This window comes from Acromyrmex echinatior, chromosome 11 (genome assembly GCF_024713525.1).
Source record: "Acromyrmex echinatior isolate Ae372 chromosome 11, ASM2471352v2, whole genome shotgun sequence".
NCBI lineage: Eukaryota > Metazoa > Arthropoda > Insecta > Hymenoptera > Formicidae > Acromyrmex > Acromyrmex echinatior.
In genome coordinates, this window is record NC_141862.1 from 6,878,598 (window position 1) to 6,901,006 (window position 22,409).

At 35.1% G+C, this 22,409-nt stretch overlaps 5 protein-coding genes across 5 annotated transcripts; 3 read left to right on the forward strand and 2 right to left on the reverse strand.

Annotated features, from left to right (window-relative positions):
* Window positions 1-1,235: 1,235 nt before the first annotated feature.
* Window positions 1,236-6,888, reverse strand: LOC105145877 (uncharacterized). The gene is given in 9 exon segments (XM_087411537.1): window positions 1,236-2,269; window positions 2,272-2,517; window positions 2,519-2,836; window positions 2,907-3,783; window positions 4,042-4,670; window positions 4,672-4,737; window positions 4,739-5,162; window positions 5,164-5,186; window positions 6,241-6,888. Coding segments are annotated over 9 exon segments (2,874 nt in total). The 5' UTR covers window positions 6,316-6,888; the 3' UTR covers window positions 1,236-2,053.
* A 1,394-nt stretch (window positions 6,889-8,282) lies between these two features.
* On the forward strand, window positions 8,283-10,939 carry LOC105145876 (hypothetical protein). The gene is made up of 3 exons (XM_011055769.2): window positions 8,283-8,626; window positions 9,178-9,279; window positions 9,647-10,939. Exons 1-3 carry the CDS (start codon window positions 8,483-8,485, stop codon window positions 9,992-9,994), a joined length of 594 nt encoding a protein of 197 aa, XP_011054071.1. The 5' UTR covers window positions 8,283-8,482; the 3' UTR covers window positions 9,995-10,939.
* APC7 (anaphase-promoting complex subunit 7) lies at window positions 10,768-13,559 on the reverse strand. The gene is made up of 5 exons (XM_087410947.1): window positions 13,368-13,559; window positions 12,435-13,296; window positions 11,951-12,365; window positions 11,593-11,867; window positions 10,768-11,511 (listed from the first exon to the last, which is right to left on the reverse strand). Exons 2-5 carry the CDS (start codon window positions 13,238-13,240, stop codon window positions 11,289-11,291), a joined length of 1,719 nt encoding a protein of 572 aa, XP_087267073.1. The 5' UTR covers window positions 13,241-13,296; window positions 13,368-13,559; the 3' UTR covers window positions 10,768-11,288.
* A 618-nt stretch (window positions 13,560-14,177) lies between these two features.
* Window positions 14,178-17,791, forward strand: LOC105145874 (uncharacterized). Its single transcript, XM_011055765.2, has 13 exons — window positions 14,178-14,327; window positions 14,389-14,495; window positions 14,780-14,949; window positions 15,042-15,217; window positions 15,305-15,359; window positions 15,426-15,552; window positions 15,631-15,758; window positions 15,827-15,953; window positions 16,035-16,177; window positions 16,297-16,408; window positions 16,492-16,791; window positions 17,243-17,338; window positions 17,610-17,791. The coding sequence occupies exons 1-13, from the start codon at window positions 14,315-14,317 to the stop codon at window positions 17,694-17,696; spliced, it is 1,641 nt and encodes a 546-aa protein (XP_011054067.1). The 5' UTR covers window positions 14,178-14,314; the 3' UTR covers window positions 17,697-17,791.
* Window positions 17,792-20,384: 2,593 nt separating this feature from the next.
* Window positions 20,385-22,029, forward strand: Mp20 (muscle-specific protein 20 transgelin). The gene is made up of 4 exons (XM_011055759.2): window positions 20,385-20,537; window positions 20,858-21,069; window positions 21,135-21,255; window positions 21,386-22,029. Exons 1-4 carry the CDS (start codon window positions 20,508-20,510, stop codon window positions 21,575-21,577), a joined length of 555 nt encoding a protein of 184 aa, XP_011054061.1. The 5' UTR covers window positions 20,385-20,507; the 3' UTR covers window positions 21,578-22,029.
* The last annotated feature ends 380 nt before the right edge of the window (window positions 22,030-22,409 follow it).

Genomic DNA, 22,409 nt, shown 5'->3' on the forward strand with positions numbered 1-22,409 from the left:
TATTCTAAAAAATTATATAAAAAATTCTGAGAAAAATTTTCACCAGGGCTACGACTTCTATCTCATTTCCGCGATTTCATTTAACCGGCATTAATACAGCAATTTGATACGACTGTGTTTGTATTATATGTATGCGCACGCCTTTGTAAATACTTCACGGATAGTCATGCTCTATCTATACAGTGCGGGTGTTGTTTAAGTTTGTAATCTGGCACGTGTACCAATTATATCGGCAATTTGCCTGGACTCATTTACACGTTCGTGTCGTATTTTCCAAGATCCTTAGAATTTCAAGCGCGTATGTAATCAAGTCAGCACTTTCGATCGCGAAATCGATGAAGGGTGATAAAGAAAACCTTTGCATAGGAAATCGATCGCCTTAAAACTGGAGCATAAACTTCTACATAATGCATAATGCATAAAACTTAAAAAAAATCAATCTCACTCAAAGTCTTTTATTTCAAGGAAAGAAAGGAAATGAAGGACTTTGATTAGTACAATTTTTTTATGTATTTGTTTTATGCGTTATGTAAGACTTTGTGCTTCCGCTCTCAGAAAAAATACAGAGAAACAATTTATAATAGGAACGTAGATCGTATCAATGATTTGTTTGACAGAGGAAACATCTGATCTTCAACAAGGAATTCACGGTTCAGAGTGACTTATTTTTTAAAAATAACTTGACGCGCGAGGAATCGGAATTCCGTACGAACTTATTTTTGCAGGAAAGGATTTGTTTATCTGAGGAAATGATATATTGCGGCATGATTATCCCACCATGTTTTCTTTCTCCTAGAAATCGTGTCCGTGCATATTGCCTGCTCTTCGATAAAATTACGAACGCTCGATTAATATCGATGATTAATAGCGTTTTCGAATTCACGAACGCGGGCGAGCCCGCGTGGTGAAATATGTTTATATATTTACATATGTTTGTACTAAAAACGATTCGTGGGTTCGCCTCTATGATTAAAACGTCGGAATTTCTTCGTGTCTTCGACATCCGCGCGAGATCGTGTTTGAGAAGCTTATGAATTTACCAATCCCGCAATCGTGATCGGAGCAAAAAAAAAAAAGGAAAAGGTCACTCTCGCCTGACGACCGAATAACTATCGGCGAAATGAAGCGGATTCGCTTTGGTCGTAAAGGAATATCCTGGGGATGGAGAATTGGCTCGACAGCGCGACACGGCGCTTATTTATTTCGAGCATAAATTCAAATGTAATCGTTCACTGTGCGAATGGGACCGTTTAATAAGACAGATTACGCGCCGGCTATGTCAAATTTACTTCTCATTGTGTTCTATCGTTTGCTCCGCTTATCCGTTTATGGCGTCGGACCTCGTCGCTACTTGCTCGCCACAGAACGAGAATGTGCACGTCGAGCGTTGCTGTTTGTTCGAGTGCTTGCTAAAAATGGAAGCCAAGTCTTCTCTAGCAGGCACAAAAAGAATCTCAAAGTACTCAAATAATTGTATCTTCAACGAATATCGTAAATTCTATTTTCGATTCTTGTAAACTTATTTTGCCGATTTTCTTAGTCTAGTAAACAAACTGTATAAATAGACTGAAGAAAATTATCATGATACAATATCAAAATACGATTATTTTCAGAATTTACAAAATTCATCGAAAAAAAATGTCTAACAATTTAACCGTTCAAAAATACTTTAGCTGCTTGTAATATAAATTCGTTGCTAGAAAACGCTGATAGGAGATCTTATTAACGTGACTCTGATCAATGTTGCGACGTCAATGACGGTCTTTGAGAAAGCAAAATTCGAAGAAATAATTTATAATTCATGTGAATCTCGCGACGGTCCGATTAAATATAGACAGCTACTAAATTAAATCTCCGGACCGAGTAATCGTTAGCCGAATTCGATAAACGTTCTTGTCTTCAATATAATTAGCTTCTCCCGTTATGTTTCACGATATTTTTCGCCTCTGACCTGATTAAATGGACGGAAAGTACGCTAAACGGAGCACATGAAGTGACGGCCATATAATTACATAACAGTTATAATAACATTATTTGTTAAAACGACGTAATTTTAAATCAATAAACTCTCGTCTCGGCCTTTTACGCGTTCGATTAATTTCACGCCTCTCTCGGATATCCTTTTAATCTGACTATGGCGAAATGGATCTATGATTCTTCTCGTACGATGCATCGTTTTACGAGTCCCGTTGAGTTTTTTCGACAGCCGCTTGTTCAACCTGTAGATTTGCTCCTGTTCCTTGCGACGCCTTTGTTCTTTATCGTTTTCTCGCTTAGCCTGCTATGAAGAGATTTTTGTTGCATATATTCCGTTACCTTCTTGCTTTTGGAATAAGGTATTTCGGTGTCTACTATTTTGTGCCGCTTCTTGGTCGCAATTTGGTTTCGATGATGCAACGTTCTCGATCTAGAGACGTGTGACATCACGCTATTCGCTCGCATCTTCGCCAACCGTTTCAACTGACGACGATGATAGGGATTCGAGATCTCGTACAAGTCGCGTACTCGCGAACCTTCAAAACTTCGCAAAACTTATAATCAACGGTGGCATTCCCGTTGTTACGCAGTCGCCATTCTCGCAGAGTGAGCTCTTCGGAGGACACAAGGTCATGCACTCGCCGCTCTTCTCTTTGGTATCGCAATACTTTTTGTCACATTCCTGAGAGCTCGTCCCCGGAGGATTATTCTCGTTGCAATCTTCCGTCACAGCTTGTGTGGAGTCGCAGTTTGTTTCACAGGACCTATCCATTGTTTCGGCGTTGAATTCGTATTCTTCTAAGCAGACTTGCACGCAGCCTGTGTTGCATTTCACATATGTTATGTTAATCTTGGAAATTTATTTATGTACGGCTATGTATGTTTAAAATACATGAAAGTTTATTTATTTATAATGTATCTGTTAAATGAATAAATATGTATAAGATAATGAATTTTTTTTTCAACTGAAAGACTATATTATTAGTGCAATTAGAAATTGTAATTTTCTCTTTTATATTGTAAAAAGAGTTGTGTAAAATATAATGTAATGTTATTTTACCTTTCGTCGTCGGCGTTTCAATCAATTCCGTTGTTGAAATTGTAGAGTCCGTGATTAAGTCTTGATAATGCGGTGGCTCAGTAGTTTCAAGAATGGAAGTCTGTATCGTCGGCGTCGTCGTTGAAGATTGCGTCGTCAAGAATAGAGTAGGCGTCGTTTCGACATATTTACTAGTTATATTTTGTTCAGTAATGCATTCAGCCGACTCGCAGGCGGGGACAGATGTTGCATTTGATATTATCTCCGAAATTCTGAAGTCAACGTATGGTGTGAAAACATTTGTTACGATCTTCGAACGATTCAGTTCTATTACCACGTTGGTATTCACGATCGGTACCTCCATTGTAGGTGATATCATGGTTGTCATGGTCGTCGTTGTGGGAGTTGTAGGCAATGTTGTATTGATCGTTGTGGGCAACGTTGTGGTAATCGTAGGCTCTGCTATGGTAATCGTAGACTCTGCTGAGGTAGTCGTAGACTCTACTGTGGTAATCATAGGTAATGTTCTAGTAGTCGTAGGCAATGTTATGGTAGTCGTAGGCAATATTATGGTAGTCATAGGCACTGTTGTAGTTGTTGTTGGCAATGTAGCCGTAAATAATTCTGTAACAAGCAAAATCGTGGGTAACATAATTGTTGTAGGTAATGATGTAGTTGTCGCAGCTGTCATAGTTATAGCCATAGTTGGCGCCATGGGTTCGTAGTCGTCATCACAGTTGTCATCGGCGTAATCGAAATTTTCGAAGATTCATCCTTGGACCTTTTTGAAGTCTTTGTAGTAGTGATAGATTCAACAGGCACTGTAGTCGTTTTATGATAGGCTGGACTGTATTGAATCGTAGTTTTGTCTATTAGTAATGTTGTGTTAAAACGTGTATTTGATATTATATTATAAACGGGATCTCTATTGAGCATCTTGAATCCGACATCAGAGTGTCCATGCATTCGTCGCTCATCTCCAGAAAGTTTATGATGGATTCTTTGATTAGAGTTTATCATTTTACCAGAATTTCGCGTACATCCGCAGAGATATCGCGATATTTTTGGCAAAGCCGATGTCTATTAGCTGTCCGGTGATTTCCATCATCAGCTGAGCGGGAGTGACCTGCTGATACTTCTGCACTTTGAGATACTTTTTCACCACGTTAAATTTGTTTAATTTTATCACTAGGTATTTCTTAGTCTCGATGATGTCTTTCTCCATTAGATCGTCAGATAGCACGAGATCAAAGAGATATTTAATATGAATCGTCTGATTCTCATAGATGTTACCGAGCAAGTGGATATTCTCGTCGATCATGCCAATATCGTTGACAATTCTTCTCGCAATCAGGAGCGCGTACTTTTTCAGAACGTTGTCCAAAGATTTCTCGGCGTATATACCGATGTCGTACTTAAGGAAAGAATTTATAGTACGGAACTTCCTCAGCTCCACCATCGACACTGAAATTTCGCCGATGGTCTCCGAGATTTCACGAAAGTGTCATATAAGTTCCCTCTCGGCGAGGCGAACATCGTCATCGTAGTCGTCGTATCTCACATTATATAAAAGTCCAAAGAGTAAATTGGGCGTATTTACCAACACTTTTCGCTACGGGAGTTTCAACAATGTCGCCAGAGAGAAACCTCTGGGAATAATATTGCTGCATTATTTTGGATGAATGATACACTGTACGTATATTCAACGCAGCTGTGTGTTGTGTCATCATCGGGATGCGGAAGATCGTGCTGCTTTCTGATTCTGCGGCAGATGCTGGCGCTACTCCTCAGACAGGATTCCCCGTGTTTGTAGATTTCGGCACAGATCCTGGACGGTCTCGTATCCGGATTCCTCAGGACACTGAGGATTAGGTTGAATACGTCGTACTGTCGCTCGAGGATCTTCCAATATATCTTGTGCAACGCATCTACTTCCGCAACATCAATGAAGTCATCATAATAATCGTACAGGAGGCTGCCGAAGGTGTCGACTATTCGCGCTCACAGGAGTGCACCGAAATATAGCAAGTGCTCCGTGGCTTCTTGCAATGTGTAATTCTCTTTTGGCGCCACAAAATTCAGCTGCTCGAGAAAGTCGCGGCTCGTTAAGATTATGTTGTCGTTCGAATTCACTGATATCTCGTCGTCTGTGGAATTCATAGTCCACCGCCTAGAGAAATTAAGAAATAAAACAACTCCCTGAAACAGCTGAGAGAAATCAACTTCTCTTTTTAACACGTTTTTATTTGTAAATAAATAGATAAACATTTAATTTATCTGTAATTTAATTAATCTATATTCTGTAAAATTAATATTTATTTTGCCTTATTTTTAAAACGTCATTGCGACATGAAAGTATTCAATTTGCAAAAGAAAGTTTGACTAAAAATCCAAGTTAATAATATGGTGGATGTTCATTCCGATCGATTATGTAAAAACGTCGATTAATAATTTTATCAGTTAATTCTCTAAATTCCCATTAAAATTAGCCATTTGGCTAATTTGGCATATTATGATTTTTCATTTCTATTATTTTCTGTTATTACGAGGTCGCAAAGAATTTAACGATCTTTATTGAGCGTTCTCATTGTTAACTTGTTCAATAATACGCCGACGATACTGTAATACTGTTATTCGTCAGAGTCTATTATCCCTAACTTGGTTGAGTTGGTGTCTCTAATTTGACAAACGATAACCCAATAAATCTTTCAAGAAATGGGTGAATACAATCTCTCTCGTCGGGTAATATATATGATTTTACTATGAAAGAATCACAAACGCACGTTTATAATACTAAAAATAAATTTGCTTTAAATATTAAAACGCATATATTAATTAATATTCTAAAGCTCTCAAAAAGCTCCCAGTTATTTGTTTCTAATAAGTTTAAAAAATTACACAATCTTTTTTCATTTATAGAAATACTAAAAATATCTGTATATTTTAACATAAATATTATAAATATTAAAATGTACTAAAATACACATTTTACTTAAATTTTAATTTACGTTTTTTAAATAAATTTCAATTTATTTTAATGTATGTTGAAATTAATTTAAAAATTAACGACGTGACATAAGTAAAAAGATTAAAAATAAATTCTAATTAAAATTAAAAAATTAATTAAAAGATTTTATTAAAATTTAGCCATCTCTCCTTCACCTCTCTCTCTTTCTTTCTTCCCAACTTTCTTTCACGATAAGATCGGGATAGTCCCGTCTTACCTGCGCGGATAACACGAGCAGCAGGAACAAAGTAAATCCGATCTCCCATATCGCGATCCGCGATGACATTGTCATAACTCACTCGCGAGATGACGCAGACTTCGTTCCGACAACAATGCAAACCGATCAAGCTGTCGCGTAGCTTATATAAGGTGCGCGTGTATGCCTTTATGACGTGCACGTGGGTAAGGACGGTTTGTGCGGTACTATGTTGTGTCCAGGTGCACGCGACGAAACTGAAATTAATCATGAACACGACGATATGGAGATGACCGCCTTGGGAACTCGAGTTTCACTTTACTGCGATCTAACGCCTTGCGTTTTACGTTCTTTTTATCTACAATAAGTATTTAATCGCTCGAAAACCGCTTTCCTAAATGTTATACCATTTATCGTTAAAAGTTCTCTTAAAAATTTGGATTGGAAGCGCTCTTATCTAGAAGCTACTGTGTTCCACTTTTCAAGACCGGATCAATCTGTCTTGCTGTAGCTCAGCCTCTTGAAGATTAATATTTTAATTTAATTTAATTTATTGCAAGTGTAAATATGAAGCGCCAGCTGACTGCTGTTATGAACCTATCTAATAATACAATGTGAATACAATAGAATAATAATAATAATATAAAAATATCAAAGTTGATAGGATTAGGTAAGTTAATGTTTTTTTAAATTAAATTAAGTTAAAGTTAATGACTTGTAAAATTAATAAAATTAAGTTAAAAGTTGAAAGAATAAAGAATTAACTTAATAAAAGTTAAGTTAAGATTGAATTAACTTAAATTTAAAAAAAAGTTAATTTTGAAAAAAATTATTTTTCAGATCAGAATGTCTTAATTTTTCTTAAAAAGAGATTATTTTAAATAATCCTTACAAGTATAGATTATTAAGTATAGTAAATTAAGTATAGTAAATTAAATTTTATATTCACATGTAAATTATTTATACATACATAAGAGTCACACTATCAGGTATTTTTGTCAAAATCTTACGAGAGAGAAGGATATAAGTTTGTATTATTTCTCTTTCTTTAACCTTTATCTATCTTTAACTTCTAAAACGACTGTTTATGCAAGTTTACAATTATTCGACTAGATATTTGTTAGAAAAAATATACGTAAAAATTTAGAAAATGGGTGGAATGGGTGGATGTGCAGCATTGTTTTACAACAATTCTTCATCTAAGGCTCATTTCATATTTATGTTGCTAACATATAACGTTTATGATACCTAAAATTAGTGTTATTTCAAATATAAACGGGAATTGACAAAATCTAGCGGTCAATAAAAACTACCATATAATGTGACTCTTATTATAGAATCTCTTACGATAAAATTATTGAACTTTTTCTAAATTAATTCTCTAATGTTTAAGATTTTATAGAAAATAATATTAACCTTAAGAGAGATAGAAAAATTTTTAATTTAAAAAAGTTAAAAAATTAAAGTTTAAAAGTAACTAAATTAAGTTAAAAATTAATGCATTTAAAATTAATTAAATTACGTTAAAAGTTATCAACTTTTTAATTTCTTTTTTTAACGTTTTAATTAGTTATTACTCAACCCTGGAATTGACAGGGAAAAAAAAGAGACTAAGAATTAAATACGTTATCACGCGCTCGAACATATTTATAAAACATACGCGCGTAAGAATACAATTACGCAAACGAATACAATTACGAAGTGCATAATACAAATCAAATCAAGAACAGGCAAAATAATTTATAAAATCATTTTGATTTTTTATTAACTTTTATGTATTCCTTGGGAAGTGCATGTATCGAATATACTGCCACGTAATGGATCTTAATGCGTATGATAATAATGTCAAAAAGTCAAAACCGATCCAGTAAAGAAACATTTTGGAACATTTCATGATACAACGTTGCTACAATATTGCTGAAATGTTCTAAAATGTCTCTTGCTTATTGAAGAGGAAATTGGTATAGGAGAAAAATTAATATTTAATCGGGATCAGCCCCGATCGAAGTCCAACTGTTTCCAAGGAGGGTGTCGCGACTTGGCGAAGCTTTATCCGTAATTCTACCCGCCTTCGGTCGAGCTTGCGCAGTTTCTATGCCAATATGGATTCTTTGAGTGATGCATGCCTCACGCCAAGGGCGCGACGATTTCCACGGAATTTCGCGTCCGAGAGTACTCGCGAACGATCGCTCGTCGCGACGCCCGACGTTTTCGGGTAGCGGCCCACATCGTTATATTAGTTATATAGTTGGAACCTAGCGTCATGTCCGAGGACTATCAGCATGCCTGCGAGAGGGCAGAATTGCTAGGCTTGTCGAAGCCTAGCGAGGAGGAGTGGAGGCAGTCGCAGGCGGCGCAGAGCGAGGATCCTCGTTGCGACGTCGACGACGACGATGCTACGTTACAGGTAACTACGCTGTTGCGCCTCGCTTGCGCTAAAAATTTCAAGTAAGGCAGAATCTGTTTGAAAATATGCCTAAAATAACAGCCCGAATTTTGTTTAATTGGACACGCCCATTGGCGAACGAGCTATTTCTGATACGTTCCTCGACCATGAATCAACGAGTATTAAATTTTTTTTTTTTTTCATCGCCGTAGAAGAACGCAATCAAGAGGAGGGGGGAGAGAGAGAGAGCCGAGCGACATAGTCTGCAGTTATCTATACTTGCAGCTTTTACAATTTTTTTATTCCCCTTTTTTTTCATTCATCCGCTCTCTCTTTCATATGTTAACGAGCGGCTAATGCACTTACGGCGATATCGCAATCGCGACAGACATTACGCAGCAGAATCGGGTTGCAACGAGTCCACGTGCAACGAGTTACGAGTCAGACCGTCACGTCGAGAATAAAATCGCTGACGTCGCGAAGCCGAACGTCGCGGGGTTCATTAACGCCGACGGACGTTCACGCGTGTCCGCGATACGAATTTCCTCACGCCGATGCTCTCTTATCTCTAGGACTTGGATTACGTGGACGATGCGTCGGGACGCATCAGCGGCGGTCTGGACGAGCTGAACAACATTCTGAGCACCACGCAGAAGAAGCTCAACAGATTCAAGGTGACTTGGGATAATTAATTGCCGAGCGAGCCTGCGCGCACTTATTTCGCATGTTACTCGAATTAATTATTATTTTGTCATAACGATAGCGCGGAATTTTTACGACCGATACGACGGATCATTTTATGTCCTTATCCGCTCGCAAATTGATAACGCTTCCCTCCTGCACCGCCGGTTCTCCACCGCGTCTAAATCAATTGTTCGTCATGAGATTCGTAAACTCCACGCTGATGAATTACAAATAAATCTACACGTTACACGTCTTCAAAGAGATATTGTATGTTTTCTATATTTTTCATCGCGCGCGCGAGAGAGAGAGAGAGGGGGGGAAGAGAAAGAAAAAGGCCTCTAATAAAGAATTCCGCAGACAGTTTGCGGCAGTCTGGGAACGTTGCTCAAAGTGAAGGTAAACTCTCGCGGTGGAACGCCGCGTCACAAGCCCGAAGAGCCGAACCCTGACGCGGGAAAGCAAGAAAACCAAGAGAAACCAGAATCCACGGTCGACGAGGTGATAACGGTGGAGACGTCAGATGTGACCATCACGGACACCGCGAACCAGCCCGCGAACAGCGGCGTCCAGCAGAAGCAGATCGATCTCAACCAGAAAATGGGATCTCATCTGAATAAGCTCGACTCCTTGATCACGAAGGCCGAGAACGCTCAATATAGTATGCAGCATCAAACGAAACAAATGAAAAAGATACTAAAGAAGTAATTGCAATGAAAATAAAACGAATTAATCAGCTAATTAACGAATTATCCGGCTGAATGAAATAAATTCGCTCGAGGTTGATCATCAATTAAATTAATCGTTTCTTCCATTTTGAGTGAAAATTCGTATAAGATAATATTTTACAGATATGTCACGTAAATTAATCCCGATGCGCGCAAATTAATTTCTTGTGACTTTGACCGATAAAGTCTACATTCCTGTAGATGCGTAGTTATGTAAGATGTAAGAAAACACGATAAGCAATTTCACAAACAAACAACGCGTATAAGTCGTATAGATTTTAAATGTTATATTGCACATATAAAGTTTAATTGTTGCATCGAATATCGGTACTTTCCTCGCGATAAACTTATATATTTAAATCGCGAGAGAAATCTTGTGAATAATTGTTATCAATTTTTTTATATGTTGGTGCGACGTTCTCTTTGTCGCTAAAAATCGAATGTTATTACGATACGTGTACTGTCAAATGTATGTACACACACACACATATACACACACACACATATATTTATATATGTATCAGTTATGTTATTTAAATGGCACTCTTTAAAGTATTCTAATAATACTTTTATGTGTTTATATATATATATATATGTACACACACATACACATATGGATATTGTTGACGAATGTAGTATTGTTACATAGCCACGAATATATTTCCGGTAATTGAGGCTTTATCCTTGAATCCTTGACAATACCGACATATCAGGTGTAAAAGATATGAAAAGGCATGTTGACAAATCGCAAGCCAGTGATAAGCTTTCCTATTCAGCAAATGATGTGATATTGTTTTACATCGATCTAAGAATTATTATTATTATGACTTCCTACAATCTATATATGTATATTTTATCATTGAATAGTTTGCGCTGTTCATCGAAATCTAAGTTGTAACGCTAATATAACTAATATAACAAATAACGGGTACATGTTTGTTTGCCTTAATCCTCCTGATGTTAGAGTTCTCCATTTTATGAAAATATATTCGTAATAGAAATTAATAAAAATTTAACATTGACATTTTTAAAAGTAGGCAACAGAGCTCCACGACGATACAATTGTTGAATTTATTAAAAAGAAGTAAATTATCTACGATGTATATTCCTATCAAATAATAATCACGAACAACCTCAGTCTCATTTCATTCGTACAAATTATTTTCCAAAGATTCTTTTTCAAGAAATCCATTATTAATGGACTTAGTTTAGAAGCTAAAATTTCGATTTTTTTTCGAATTTTCGCTGGCTATTCATTTCTATAACAAGAATGATTACTGACTATTAGCTTCCAAGTCCATATCCGACCAAATGGCTTCAGTCTCACTCTCCTCGGGTGCCTCATCGTTATCTGTATCCGGCAGACCATCACCAACATCATAGGTCGTATCAGCCTGTTCCTCACCAACGGCCATATAATAAGCGGAATCCAATTTACTAGAAGAATTATCTAATCTGTGCATTCCCTCTAGAGCTCTCCTGTTGTTTGGATCCAAGCTGAAGACAAAATTAGATAAGCTTCATCTATAGATTTATGTAAACAATTTATGTCAACAATTACAAAAATGAAATATGTACTTTAAAGCTACCACATAATGATCTAGAGCTTTCTCCTCATTGTGCATTCTTGCCCATAAGTCTCCCAAAGTTTGATGGAGCTTACAGGTAGAATGAATCTCCACCTGTCTCTCGAGTAGTTCGATGGCTGCTTCCAAATTCATTTCCTGTTCGTATATCTCCGCGAGTAAATACACTGCAGGTAAGTAGACTTCATCTTGAGATAAAGCTTTTTCGAGAAGGTTCTTAGCTTTGCTTACTGACACAGGATCTTTCATCAAGACGGATGCATATAACTGCAAACACAAAATGCATTGTTATATATTTTTTAATTTTACTTTTTACATTTTAGATACATTTTCTTTTAACTTTAACTCACTGTTAGAACTCTTGTAGTGTGTCCAAGTTGTTTGCAAGAGCTGCTGGCGATATTCAGAGCCTCTCGTAATCTATGCATTCCAACAAGACAATCTACTAAACCTTTATGTGGTTCATACCTATACGGTTTCAATTGTACAGCGTGTCTAAAAAAGAACAAGGCGTCCTGATACTTCTTTTGCTCGATAAGAAGATTACCCCGTAATATGGTGGCCTCTATGTCATTAGGATTCAGATTTAATGCCTGAGCAGTAAGAGTATTTGCTCTGCTGAACTTTCTAGCAGCAAACAGGGAATATGCCATTGCTACGTAAATTTCGCCGGTACATTCGTTGTTAGCAGTTATCGCTGGTATCAGCCGTTCCAATTCTTTGATATGGTGCATTTTGTATAAAACTGCAGCATACATGTCCACCCTGTAAAGAAGTAACAAATAATAAGTATTCCTATAATATATATAAATAAATATCGAAATGTGAACTTACCCTTTTGTTATATCTGGCTCAATAACGCGAGCTCGCCTCAGACACAACAGAGCATTCTTATCATCACCCGCGTAATAATAACACTCGCCCATGATAGTCAATAGATTGAAATTATCCCTAAGCAAAACAACATTGTCCAATGATCTCAGAGTGCTCACGGCATGAGTGTATTCTCTATTATGAATGTGTGCATGAGCCTTGATCCACGTATTAAGCCATTCCAAATTCATCGAGTTCGAGATGGAGCCGACGATCAAAGAATTGACCTCTACACCCTTTACTCCTAAAGAAAGAAGACCTTCGGCTGCTTCTAAAGCTAATGGACATTCTTTCAACACTTCTTTGTATGTGGTAATAGCAGACCGTTCCATTCCTTGCTCATGGAACATCTTGGCTAGTGCCATGTTTACTTTGGCAGTACGCTGCTTGCCAGGGATGCTCTGTAACACTTGCAAAGCTTCTTGCAGATTCTTGGACTTGACTAGGCATAAGTGAATCTGATATTTGATGTTGACATCCGACGGCAGATCCTTCTGTCCATCCAACAAAGGTTTCCCTGTACCTTTCGACTTTAACAGACACTTACGGAACTGCAGAGCCTTCTTGTAGAGAGTCTCTGCTCTGCGATATTTGCCCAGATGAAAGTGAGCATCCGCGTAATAAACGTATACGTGAAACTTGCTGTAACCAGGTAGCAAGTCAGCACTGTGTTCGCTGAGAGAGAGCACCAAGTTCGTCAGAGAGATCACATTGCAATAAAGTGCCTGATCGTAAAGCAGTTTAATCTGCTCGAATAATCCTGACATGGTTAATCTTTTTTTTAAAATAAAATTTGCTTTAGATTGCTAACAGATTTCAAATTCTGCGATAAAAGGAAGTGTGAGATTCTCAAAATTTCAGATTGTATAACATCATAAAAACAGCAAATCTTACAAAAATCATTATTCCTATCTTCAATTAAATACTCATTTTTCTTTCTGCATTTTTAAACTAGCACTATTATAGGATGACGTGAGCGTTCGTTTTTGTTGGGAATATTCTTTCAAAATATATCGTTTTTTAAGTTTTTATGTTCCACCACGATGGTAAATATAACCTGAAAATAATTCGGAGACGCTGAATTCGCTGAACGCGAAGTGCAGTGAAATGCTTGCACGATAGACCGACAGAGAACGTTGCAGTATGCTGCGCGATATTTCATATAAATACGAACCGATTACAGAGCGCTGTTTATGTTTTCCAAGAATAATTTAATTCGCATCGTTTATTTTATGCGATATTTTCATCTCTTAGAAACCGGATTTAAAGGATTTCCAGTAAAACAGCTTCTGTTGCTAATTTTCATAATTGCACATTATCATAATACAAAAGAATTATCAACAAATATACTGATTCGAAATTGCCTTATTTGATTTCTTTATTTTTGCAAGGATGCAAAATCCAGTAGTGCTTACTATCCACTACATTTTTGTTACTGTAGATTAACTTTAAAATCGATTTAATTTACTTGTTATCTTTTTTTAATCCTTAGAATTAGAAGATAAAAAAGTAAGAGAAAAAGTAAGTAAAAAGTAAATAAAAAGTAAGAAACGTAAATAGGTCATGTTTCAATATGCACTATCATTATTGAAAATCTATAGTTTAAGTTACGTATACTGTAGACTTTTAATACTGACAGTGTATATTGGAACATAACAGAAGTAGAACGTGATTGGTATTTACCTTTAAATTCAACCAATCATATTAAATTGTAAAAAAAAACGAGGTGAAGTTTTTGTTTAAACATCTGAGCATCTGCGACTTGAGCTGTAAAGTAGATAAAACCCGAACTGAGCTTCGATTATAAATCAATTAAAAAATTTATTTTAAAACAGAAAAACATGCAGCAGGAAGGTAAGTTTTGTCTTTCGCTTTAATTGATCTTCATGTCATGATTTTCATACGAAACTTGTAGAAAAAGTTCGCGTGAGCACGCAAAGCAGCGGCAAGTTTATCGATGCAATGATCGCACAATGGATGAACCAAACAGGGAACAATGATGGATTACAGCAAACGGAAGAAGTACGAATTGTTACAAACATACTCAAGATTATTAATTTTTATAATAATGACTTCAATCAAACTCCAATTAATTTAATCGTGAATAGAATTCTTAATTTTTTTTATTTGACACAGAAGGAAAAATTAAATACATACAGACATAATGAATTATACAGCTTGAAACTTTATTTTATTGAGCTTTCTTCTGATTAAATTAATCGCTGCTTAAGTTGATTCAAGTTTGATCGAAATTGTTTTATAATAAGCAAGAAAAATAATTTTTTATGAATATTTTGTGGAAGTAGCAGGTGAATGAAGGTTCCTGCACACATGATGACAAGCAGCAAGACCAACAGAATAAGGATCGTATAATCCAAAATCTAAGACGAAAACTGAAGGAGAGCCAGGAAGCGCAGGCTTCTTTGTCCGCCTCCTTAGAGATAGATACACGCAACAAGGAAGAGATCCAAACAAAGTAAGCCTCATTTCTTTCTTCTTTCTTTTTTGTCGCAACATGAATCTTTCTTATATATTCTGCGACTTGACTTTCTTTTTTGGCAACAACAGACTGAACGCAACTTGGCCGTACATCGAGAATATCACGGAATATATGAATTACATCAGAGAGAGCCTTGCCAGTTTTCAGCAACACCACGTTAGTTTATCCACCTTATACGACGATGTGATTCTAAAGCAGCAAGAAACTATCCAGAAGCTGCAACAGAATGAGGCGAAATCGAAAGGCACACTTTTACATACATGGAAAATGTTTGAATCTTAATTTTAGGCTCATTATCAAAACAATTAAACAATTAATTCTATAATTGCAGATATGGAGAACTGTGTTGCAAAATTGAAAAATGAATTGCGGCTTCAAAAAGAAAGGTATAATTTTCGTTGATAGTTTATCGCATAAACAAAGATTTTTATCAAAATCGTTTCTTGAATTAGATTACAAGAAGAGTCGGCAGAGCTAAATAAATTGCGGAAGCAATTGGAAAATTCTGAAAACAAGCTGCAGAGTCAGAGAAATGAATTGGCGAATAAACATGCTGAGGAAAAGTTGATGCTCGTCAAAGTATGTTGTTTAGGCAGTTTTTCAAGAGATCCCACAATTTTTTTCCATAATTTATTTTGAATGACTTTTCTAATTTAGGAACAACAGCGGTTGCTATCGGAATGCGAAAATTTACAATCGCAACTGCAAACGATCGAGAAAGAGAAATGCGACATCGCGAAATCTGCCGCACAAGTGGAAAATAAATTGCTACTTCAAGAAGAGAAGTAAGTCATCACACCATACGCAATAAATTGCACGAACATAATAGTGTTAACTAAGTAATTTTTTTTAGAATGCAGGAGGCACTGATGGAGCAAAACAAATGGCAAGAACAAGTAAATGACGTCGAGCGGAAATTCCATTCACAGAAAAATGAATTAGTGAGCGCACATGCTAAGGAAAAAACATTGTTCATTGAAGTACGTTAAAAAGAAATTCTAAAAGATCTTTTCAGCTCGTTTCTTTTTCTATTAATGTTGTAAGTTTAATATTTGTTTTAGGAACAACAGCGACTAGAATCAAAATTCAAAAGTTTACAATCACAACTGAATACACTAGAACAAGATAAGATCAATATTACGGATATGATCGCGCAAAAGGATACACTTATCTCAAAATTACAGAATGAAATCTCCATGTATAAGTGAGTATTTAAATTAATCAAATTTTATGAAGTTTTGAAAATAAAAATATCTTTCAGATTGTGTACTCTATAAAATTATTAAGATTTGAGTAATTTGTTTTTTTTTATGATTTTTTTAGAAATGAAATCGAGGTGATAATGACACGATATAACCAAATGTGTGCTAAGAGCGAAGCATTACTGGATACACAAAGTATGCTGGAGAATGAATTACGTACAAAAACGGAAAAAGTAAAATAAATTATGTACAGGCTCATTCAACAATTTTGACCAATATAATATTAGTCTTTACTTAATTCAATATTATTTTCTAGATTCAGCATTTAGAGACGATGTTAAACTCATTGAAACTAAGGGAGACAGGTTTCGTTAATGACATAAACAGAATAGAAAAAAAATTAAGTAGTGAAATAGATTATTCCAAGAATCTCGAAAATAAACTTTCGAGCGTGCAGAAAGATTTGCAATTTGCACAAAAGCAAAACGCTGAAATGCAAAAGATTCTGGAAAAAACTAAGAGTAACAACGAATTTTCTATTAACACGCTTCAACATCAATTAAAAACTCTTCAGAAGGAAAAAGAAATTATAACACGAGAAAGCACAAGGGTTAAGGTAATAAACAAAAAATTTTAGTGTAATAAAATTTTCTTGCGATAGTTAAAAAATTTTTTGAATTTTTATTTCTTGAACTCTTTTAGAACGCAGAAAGTTTGTATGAAAATACATAAATCAAACTCACCAAGAGTATCAGTTTTAAAAAGCCATTACGGAACACAATCAGTCGAGTTAAAAAAATATTATAAATTATCAAACTAAAATGATCAATGACGTCAAGAGAGAATACACAAGTAAGGCGCGCAACAAAGAAAAAAATCAGGACATTGCACTTTTCCTATAAGTCCTTGACGAAAATTGTTTTTCAGAATCGATATTTTTTTCGACGTGCTTGATGATTCATACAAAGTTTCTGCATTCTGCAAGAGTTTAGGAAATAAGAATTAAAAAAATTTTTTTAAATATGAGATTAAGATTTTATTAATATATTGAATTTCTTATTTGACAGATTTCTAACGCGAATTTATTGGATAGCGATGAAGATACATCATCATCAGAAAAATTGATTCGTACATCTTTGAAAAAAAGACAAAGTCAGGACAAGGTATAGATGTTTATACGTTATTAAATATAATACAAGAAAGTCGAAAAGAAAATACTAAAAAGAGATAATAATATAATGAACATTTTTTTGCAAATAGGAGAGTTAAGAACTATTGAAATAAGTGAAAGTGAGAGTGAACGAGTTTTTAAATATATAATAATCTTATATATATATATATAATAATCTTATTTATCCTTTTTCATTCACTTATCGATTCAGGATATTGAGATAATCATGTTTCATTGATCTTTTTGTTTTTTGCTTTATACAGCAAGATGTGGTTCCATCAACAGGAAAAAAGTTTTTCAAATCGCGTCCTACTCAACCACGTACTTACACCAAACGACGAGAAGATTAAAAAGATATACAAAGAATTTCAATCAAAATTAATTTACAATATATTTATAGAAAATGTAAAATTTCAGAAATTATAAATCTGAGTTAGAAGCTGCATTCAATGTTAATTATTTTTCGTTTAGCTCTATTATTATATTAAAGTTGTTTTATTATATGTCTTCAATATATGCATAATATTTTCTCATTTCAATTTGAAATTAATTAAAAATGTATTTATCAAATACATAAGATTTTAATCAAGAAATTATAAATACGAATCAGAAATTGTATTATGAATCTACTCTGTTAAATTTATAATGGCAATTTAAATTTAATTTAAGTTATTTTGAATCACTTTTATAGGTTGTCACAGCTCCTAGTCAATATGTCATTATAATTCAATTAAAATAATGAAATTAGATAATTTAACTCAAGAAAATTTATTTTAAATTTAATTCTTTAGTTTACATTTACTAATAAAAAGAATATACGTTAATATGGATGTTGTTTATTTTGAAACTCACATAAATGGATTGATTTATATTTTCGAAAAGTTAAAAATAATAAAATGTTATTCAAATTCAAGATATGAAGCTATCGTTATTCCTTTGATATCTAATAATGTATCGAATAGTTGCATTTAAGATAATGTCAAGAATACGGAGTCTCATCATCGCGCTCTCAGGAAAAACACCTACGCACCTTCGACACGGAGCAGACGATATTGTAGCTAGTGGAAGAACGCAGAAAACTTAAATTTAAACGTGATTCATCGGTCCACCATCCAACCAATAAATGATCTCCTTTGAATCGACACACGCGAGATTCAAATTACGTAACGTAATGAAACCGCGCAAATTTTACTGTCCTTCTGGAAGATATTGTATTCGTTACTTTCCGTTTCGGATGTTACAGCGTACTTTGCAACTTCTAAAAACATATCTTCATATTATGTATTAAATAATATCTTATATATATCTTATATAATTTATTATATATGTTATACCATTATAATCAATTTGAGTTATTTTTAATCATTTCTGTAAGTCGCTACTATTCCTCAATATGTCATAATTGAACTAAATCATGAAGTTAAACAAATTAACTTAAGAAATATATTAAATCTAACTCAAATATTTAATTTATGTACTAATAATAAATGTATACATTAATATAAGCGTTATTTACTCTTCGAAACTAAATGATTCTATCATATAAATGGATTAATTTACAGTTTGACACACGAAAGTTAAAAATAATAAAATGTTATTTAACTCAAGGGACTGAGTTATCATTGCTCTTTTGATATCTAAAACGTGTAATAGTAATTTTAATTTTTCCCGATTGATTTATTATAAAGTCGTCTTGCAGGAACAAAGTTTGATATTCTTTGAATTCTCTCAAGCGCTCTCGCCTATATTAGTCCATTATATATTAGCGATGAACTTTTAAAGCCTCGTCCTCGGAATGTCTATAATTTTCTGTATTTTCTCTATCTTGCGTTCGCACGACAGAGAGTATCTGCAGCAAAATCTGGATCGCGCAATAATAACCCGAGCTATATGACAGAGAACTATTTAAAAGTAGCACGTCCCACTTTCCACGAGGGCGATCGTATTTTTTTTCCTTCTGTGTCAGGACCTCGACACGTTGCCTACGCCCTACTGATGAGCTACGTGCTGGAATAATCAGCACTAAGAATCGCATTGTAATCAGAACTAAGAACAACGCGAACAGTTTTATTCGAACAAGTCAGACGATCCTAGATTTGACATTTCTGTATTCCAATAAGGATTCATTCAAGTCTTTCTAATTCTAATTTCTGCAATGACGTATAATGAAGAATCTCCCTTCTTATTTGTCCATCGTTCATTCGTTCCTCATCATTTCTTCGTTCAAATTGGAATATGCGCAATCTCGAATTTATATAAAAAAAAAATAAAATAAAAGAAATTTCAGATAATTACACTGAAAAAAAGAATTTTAATAAATATTTGTTTAAATCGTTATAAATAAATATTTACTTATTTGATACAAAACCCATTAATTTGATTCAACTATCTTTTATTAAATAAATATTTATTTACTGTAAATGAATGTTTACGATTCAAAGAAATAAAATTTAGTAAATTTTTTTTTCACTGCTCTATCAGGCAATTGTTGTGAGATTCAATGGAAAAAAATCAAAATTCTCTTGCCGTTGCATTTTTATAGACATTATCGCAATCGACATCTGAGATCCTTAATAGTTGTTTTATTACATTGGCTCGTTTTAAAACAAAACAGTGACTTATTCATGCGAATCTTGTTTCGGCTATTTACCGGATGTTATAATCATTACTAAGTTGCCCAATTTTCACGCAGCAGCTGCGCGTCTCTGCGATTTCGGAAAACCTATTTCTCGTTTAACTGAATAAGCCGCTAATATTAGAATACCGAAACGTGTGGAATCACGCACGCTTGCGTCGCTTATACGGGGTGTCGCATCAACGATGTGGAACATGGGGAAAAAAGTATCTTCGATAGTATCTCGTTTATCGATTACCAAGTCAATGAAGAAGAAAATATTATATCAAGAAAGCCTTGAAGGTAGATCCAGTCGACATGAATATAATAACGAAGAATCTTCGACTGCGATTTTCCCTGGAAAATTCCGACGAAACATTTTTTTTCGTCGAAACATTTCTTAGGACACCCCGTATACAACCCTCTTACGTTGTTGGACGGATTTCTCCCCCGACTTGGCCCACGGTGGTTCTGTACACCTCCGAAACGTATAAAAAGCCACGTCTAGAAGCCGCGGCACTTCAGTCTTTTCAAAAATATCATAAGGATGGCTCTAGAACGTCAAGTGCGCGCTAAGGTATATATTAATTTATATACACATACAATATTTCAATTGTGTAGTGTAATCCGTTCCGATCCGTTCATGGTCACGTGTATCATATAGTGATTTATTCTTCCGAGTTCTTTATTTTCTTAACTTTTAAACAGAAAGAAGCCAATTGCTTGATAATACCAAACAAAATGTATTTTTTTCGAAAGAGATGTGTTCCTTGAAATACTTGAAGTATCGCGGGATTCTATCAATCCATTGGAGATCAAGACGAATTTCCATAATAATCCTTTTCTGCTAAACAACAGTATGTTATAATTTTGACATTCGCACATAATTTTGCACAGATTGCAGCGAAACGCAACCCCGAACAGGAGAAGGAGGCACAGGAATGGATCGAATCGATCCTTGGTAAGAAGTTTCCTCCTGGTGAGACCTTTGAAGAGGTGCTCAAGGATGGTCAGGTCTTGTGCCATTTGATGAACAAGCTTTCACCTGGATCCGTACCAAAGATCAACAGTACTGGTGGACAGTTCAAGATGATGGAAAATATCAATTTGTAAGTGGTGGCTGGTGAGATATTTGTACCGATTATACATTATGATTACATTGAATATGTTGTAGGTTTCAAAAGGCGTTAAAGGATTACGGGGTGGACGACGTCGATGTTTTCCAGACCGTAGACTTATGGGAGAAGAAAGATGTAGCCCAAGTAGTAACAACACTGTTCGCACTCGGCCGAACAGTACGTTTCCTTATCCTTGTTATCATTAATTTTTATACAAATTTTGCAATAATTTTCTTTACATAGTAAATAATTTTGACTGATATAATTATTGTCAGAAGAAAAAACATTTATATCTCTGTTCGTTTAGACATACAAGCATCCCGAATGGAAAGGACCTTATCTAGGACCTAAGCCATCAGACGAATGCAAACGTGATTTTACAGAGGAACAATTGCGAGCTGGTCAGGGAGTGATTGGTCTTCAAGCGGGTTCCAACAAGGGTGCGACCCAGGCAGGCCAAAGCATCGGTGCCACTCGCAAAATTCTTCTTGGAAAGTAAATTAAAACTCTTGCAAATCTCTTTTTCCAGTCGTTACAGCTATATCTCATATTTTTTTGTATGTACACATAAATACATATATAATTTTACTTTTGTAATTAAATAATAAACGGCTGCTATTTATTTTTCGGCATTTTCTTAATGATAATAAATGTATCTCATCATAGAGAATTCTAATCTTTTTATAGTTAACTGAAGATACAGCTCTGTCACTTGAGCTAATGAACATATTTGATAAATTCATTTTTATGATTATAAGGAAGATACCGTTGTTATTCAATCAATTTTTTATCTTTTCCCTCGAGATTCTAGTCTTTAAAAATGTATAGTGTCAATGACACGAGTATGCGTTTCAAAATAAGAAAGTTGTTATTTAACTGATCGATTGTGCGCAGAACAACAAAGTGTTATCTAAAGAATTCCAAATAAATATTAGTTCTATCCATCCAAAATACGAGATTTCTTTTCCCTTCCCAGGAGTCCAATTTTCAAGTCAATTGTATTGGATAATTCCATCCACAATTTCTTTTCTTTCCCCCAATTTCAGCGATCGCCATTTAAGGATGCGAAAGCGACGTCGTGTTTCACGCTGGAGACGTCGAAAATAAAACGCGACGCGATGCAAATTGCGTGCAACTTTGTTGAAACTCTGCCAAGTCGAACTGAGCTTAAACGCGAAGCGCGTGGGATCTGTTCTATTGATATCCGAAGATGTGTTGTTGTTTCAATATTGCTCGCCCGTAACATTCAGGAGAATGTGTTTCCTGAGTGTTCAGTAAAGCGCAACACGCTCTCATTGACATGTAGCTTTGAATCGAAATGGCGATAATTC

Excerpts from the sequence above, each read along its gene's own strand:
- Mp20 (XM_011055759.2), top strand. The coding sequence starts at position 20,508 with ATGGCTCTAGAACGTCAAGTGCGCGCTAAG. Across the intron at positions 20,538-20,857 it reads AACGTCAAGTGCGCGCTAAG|ATTGCAGCGAAACGCAACCC; the intron begins GTATATATTAAT and ends AATTTTGCACAG. Across the intron at positions 21,070-21,134 it reads ATGATGGAAAATATCAATTT|GTTTCAAAAGGCGTTAAAGG; the intron begins GTAAGTGGTGGC and ends AATATGTTGTAG.
- LOC105145874 (XM_011055765.2), top strand. Across the intron at positions 15,954-16,034 it reads AAAAAACATTGTTCATTGAA|GAACAACAGCGACTAGAATC; the intron begins GTACGTTAAAAA and ends TATTTGTTTTAG. Across the intron at positions 17,339-17,609 it reads AAAGACAAAGTCAGGACAAG|CAAGATGTGGTTCCATCAAC; the intron begins GTATAGATGTTT and ends TGCTTTATACAG.
- LOC105145876 (XM_011055769.2), top strand. The coding sequence starts at position 8,483 with ATGTCCGAGGACTATCAGCATGCCTGCGAGAGGGCAGAATTGCTAGGC. Across the intron at positions 8,627-9,177 it reads ACGACGATGCTACGTTACAG|GACTTGGATTACGTGGACGA; the intron begins GTAACTACGCTG and ends TCTTATCTCTAG. Across the intron at positions 9,280-9,646 it reads AGAAGCTCAACAGATTCAAG|ACAGTTTGCGGCAGTCTGGG; the intron begins GTGACTTGGGAT and ends AGAATTCCGCAG.
- APC7 (XM_087410947.1), bottom strand. The coding sequence starts at position 13,240 with ATGTCAGGATTATTCGAGCAGATTAAACTGCTTTACGATCAGGCACTT. Across the intron at positions 11,868-11,950 it reads ACACTACAAGAGTTCTAACA|TTATATGCATCCGTCTTGAT; the intron begins GTGAGTTAAAGT and ends TTGTGTTTGCAG. Across the intron at positions 11,512-11,592 it reads CATTATGTGGTAGCTTTAAA|CTTGGATCCAAACAACAGGA; the intron begins GTACATATTTCA and ends TTTTGTCTTCAG.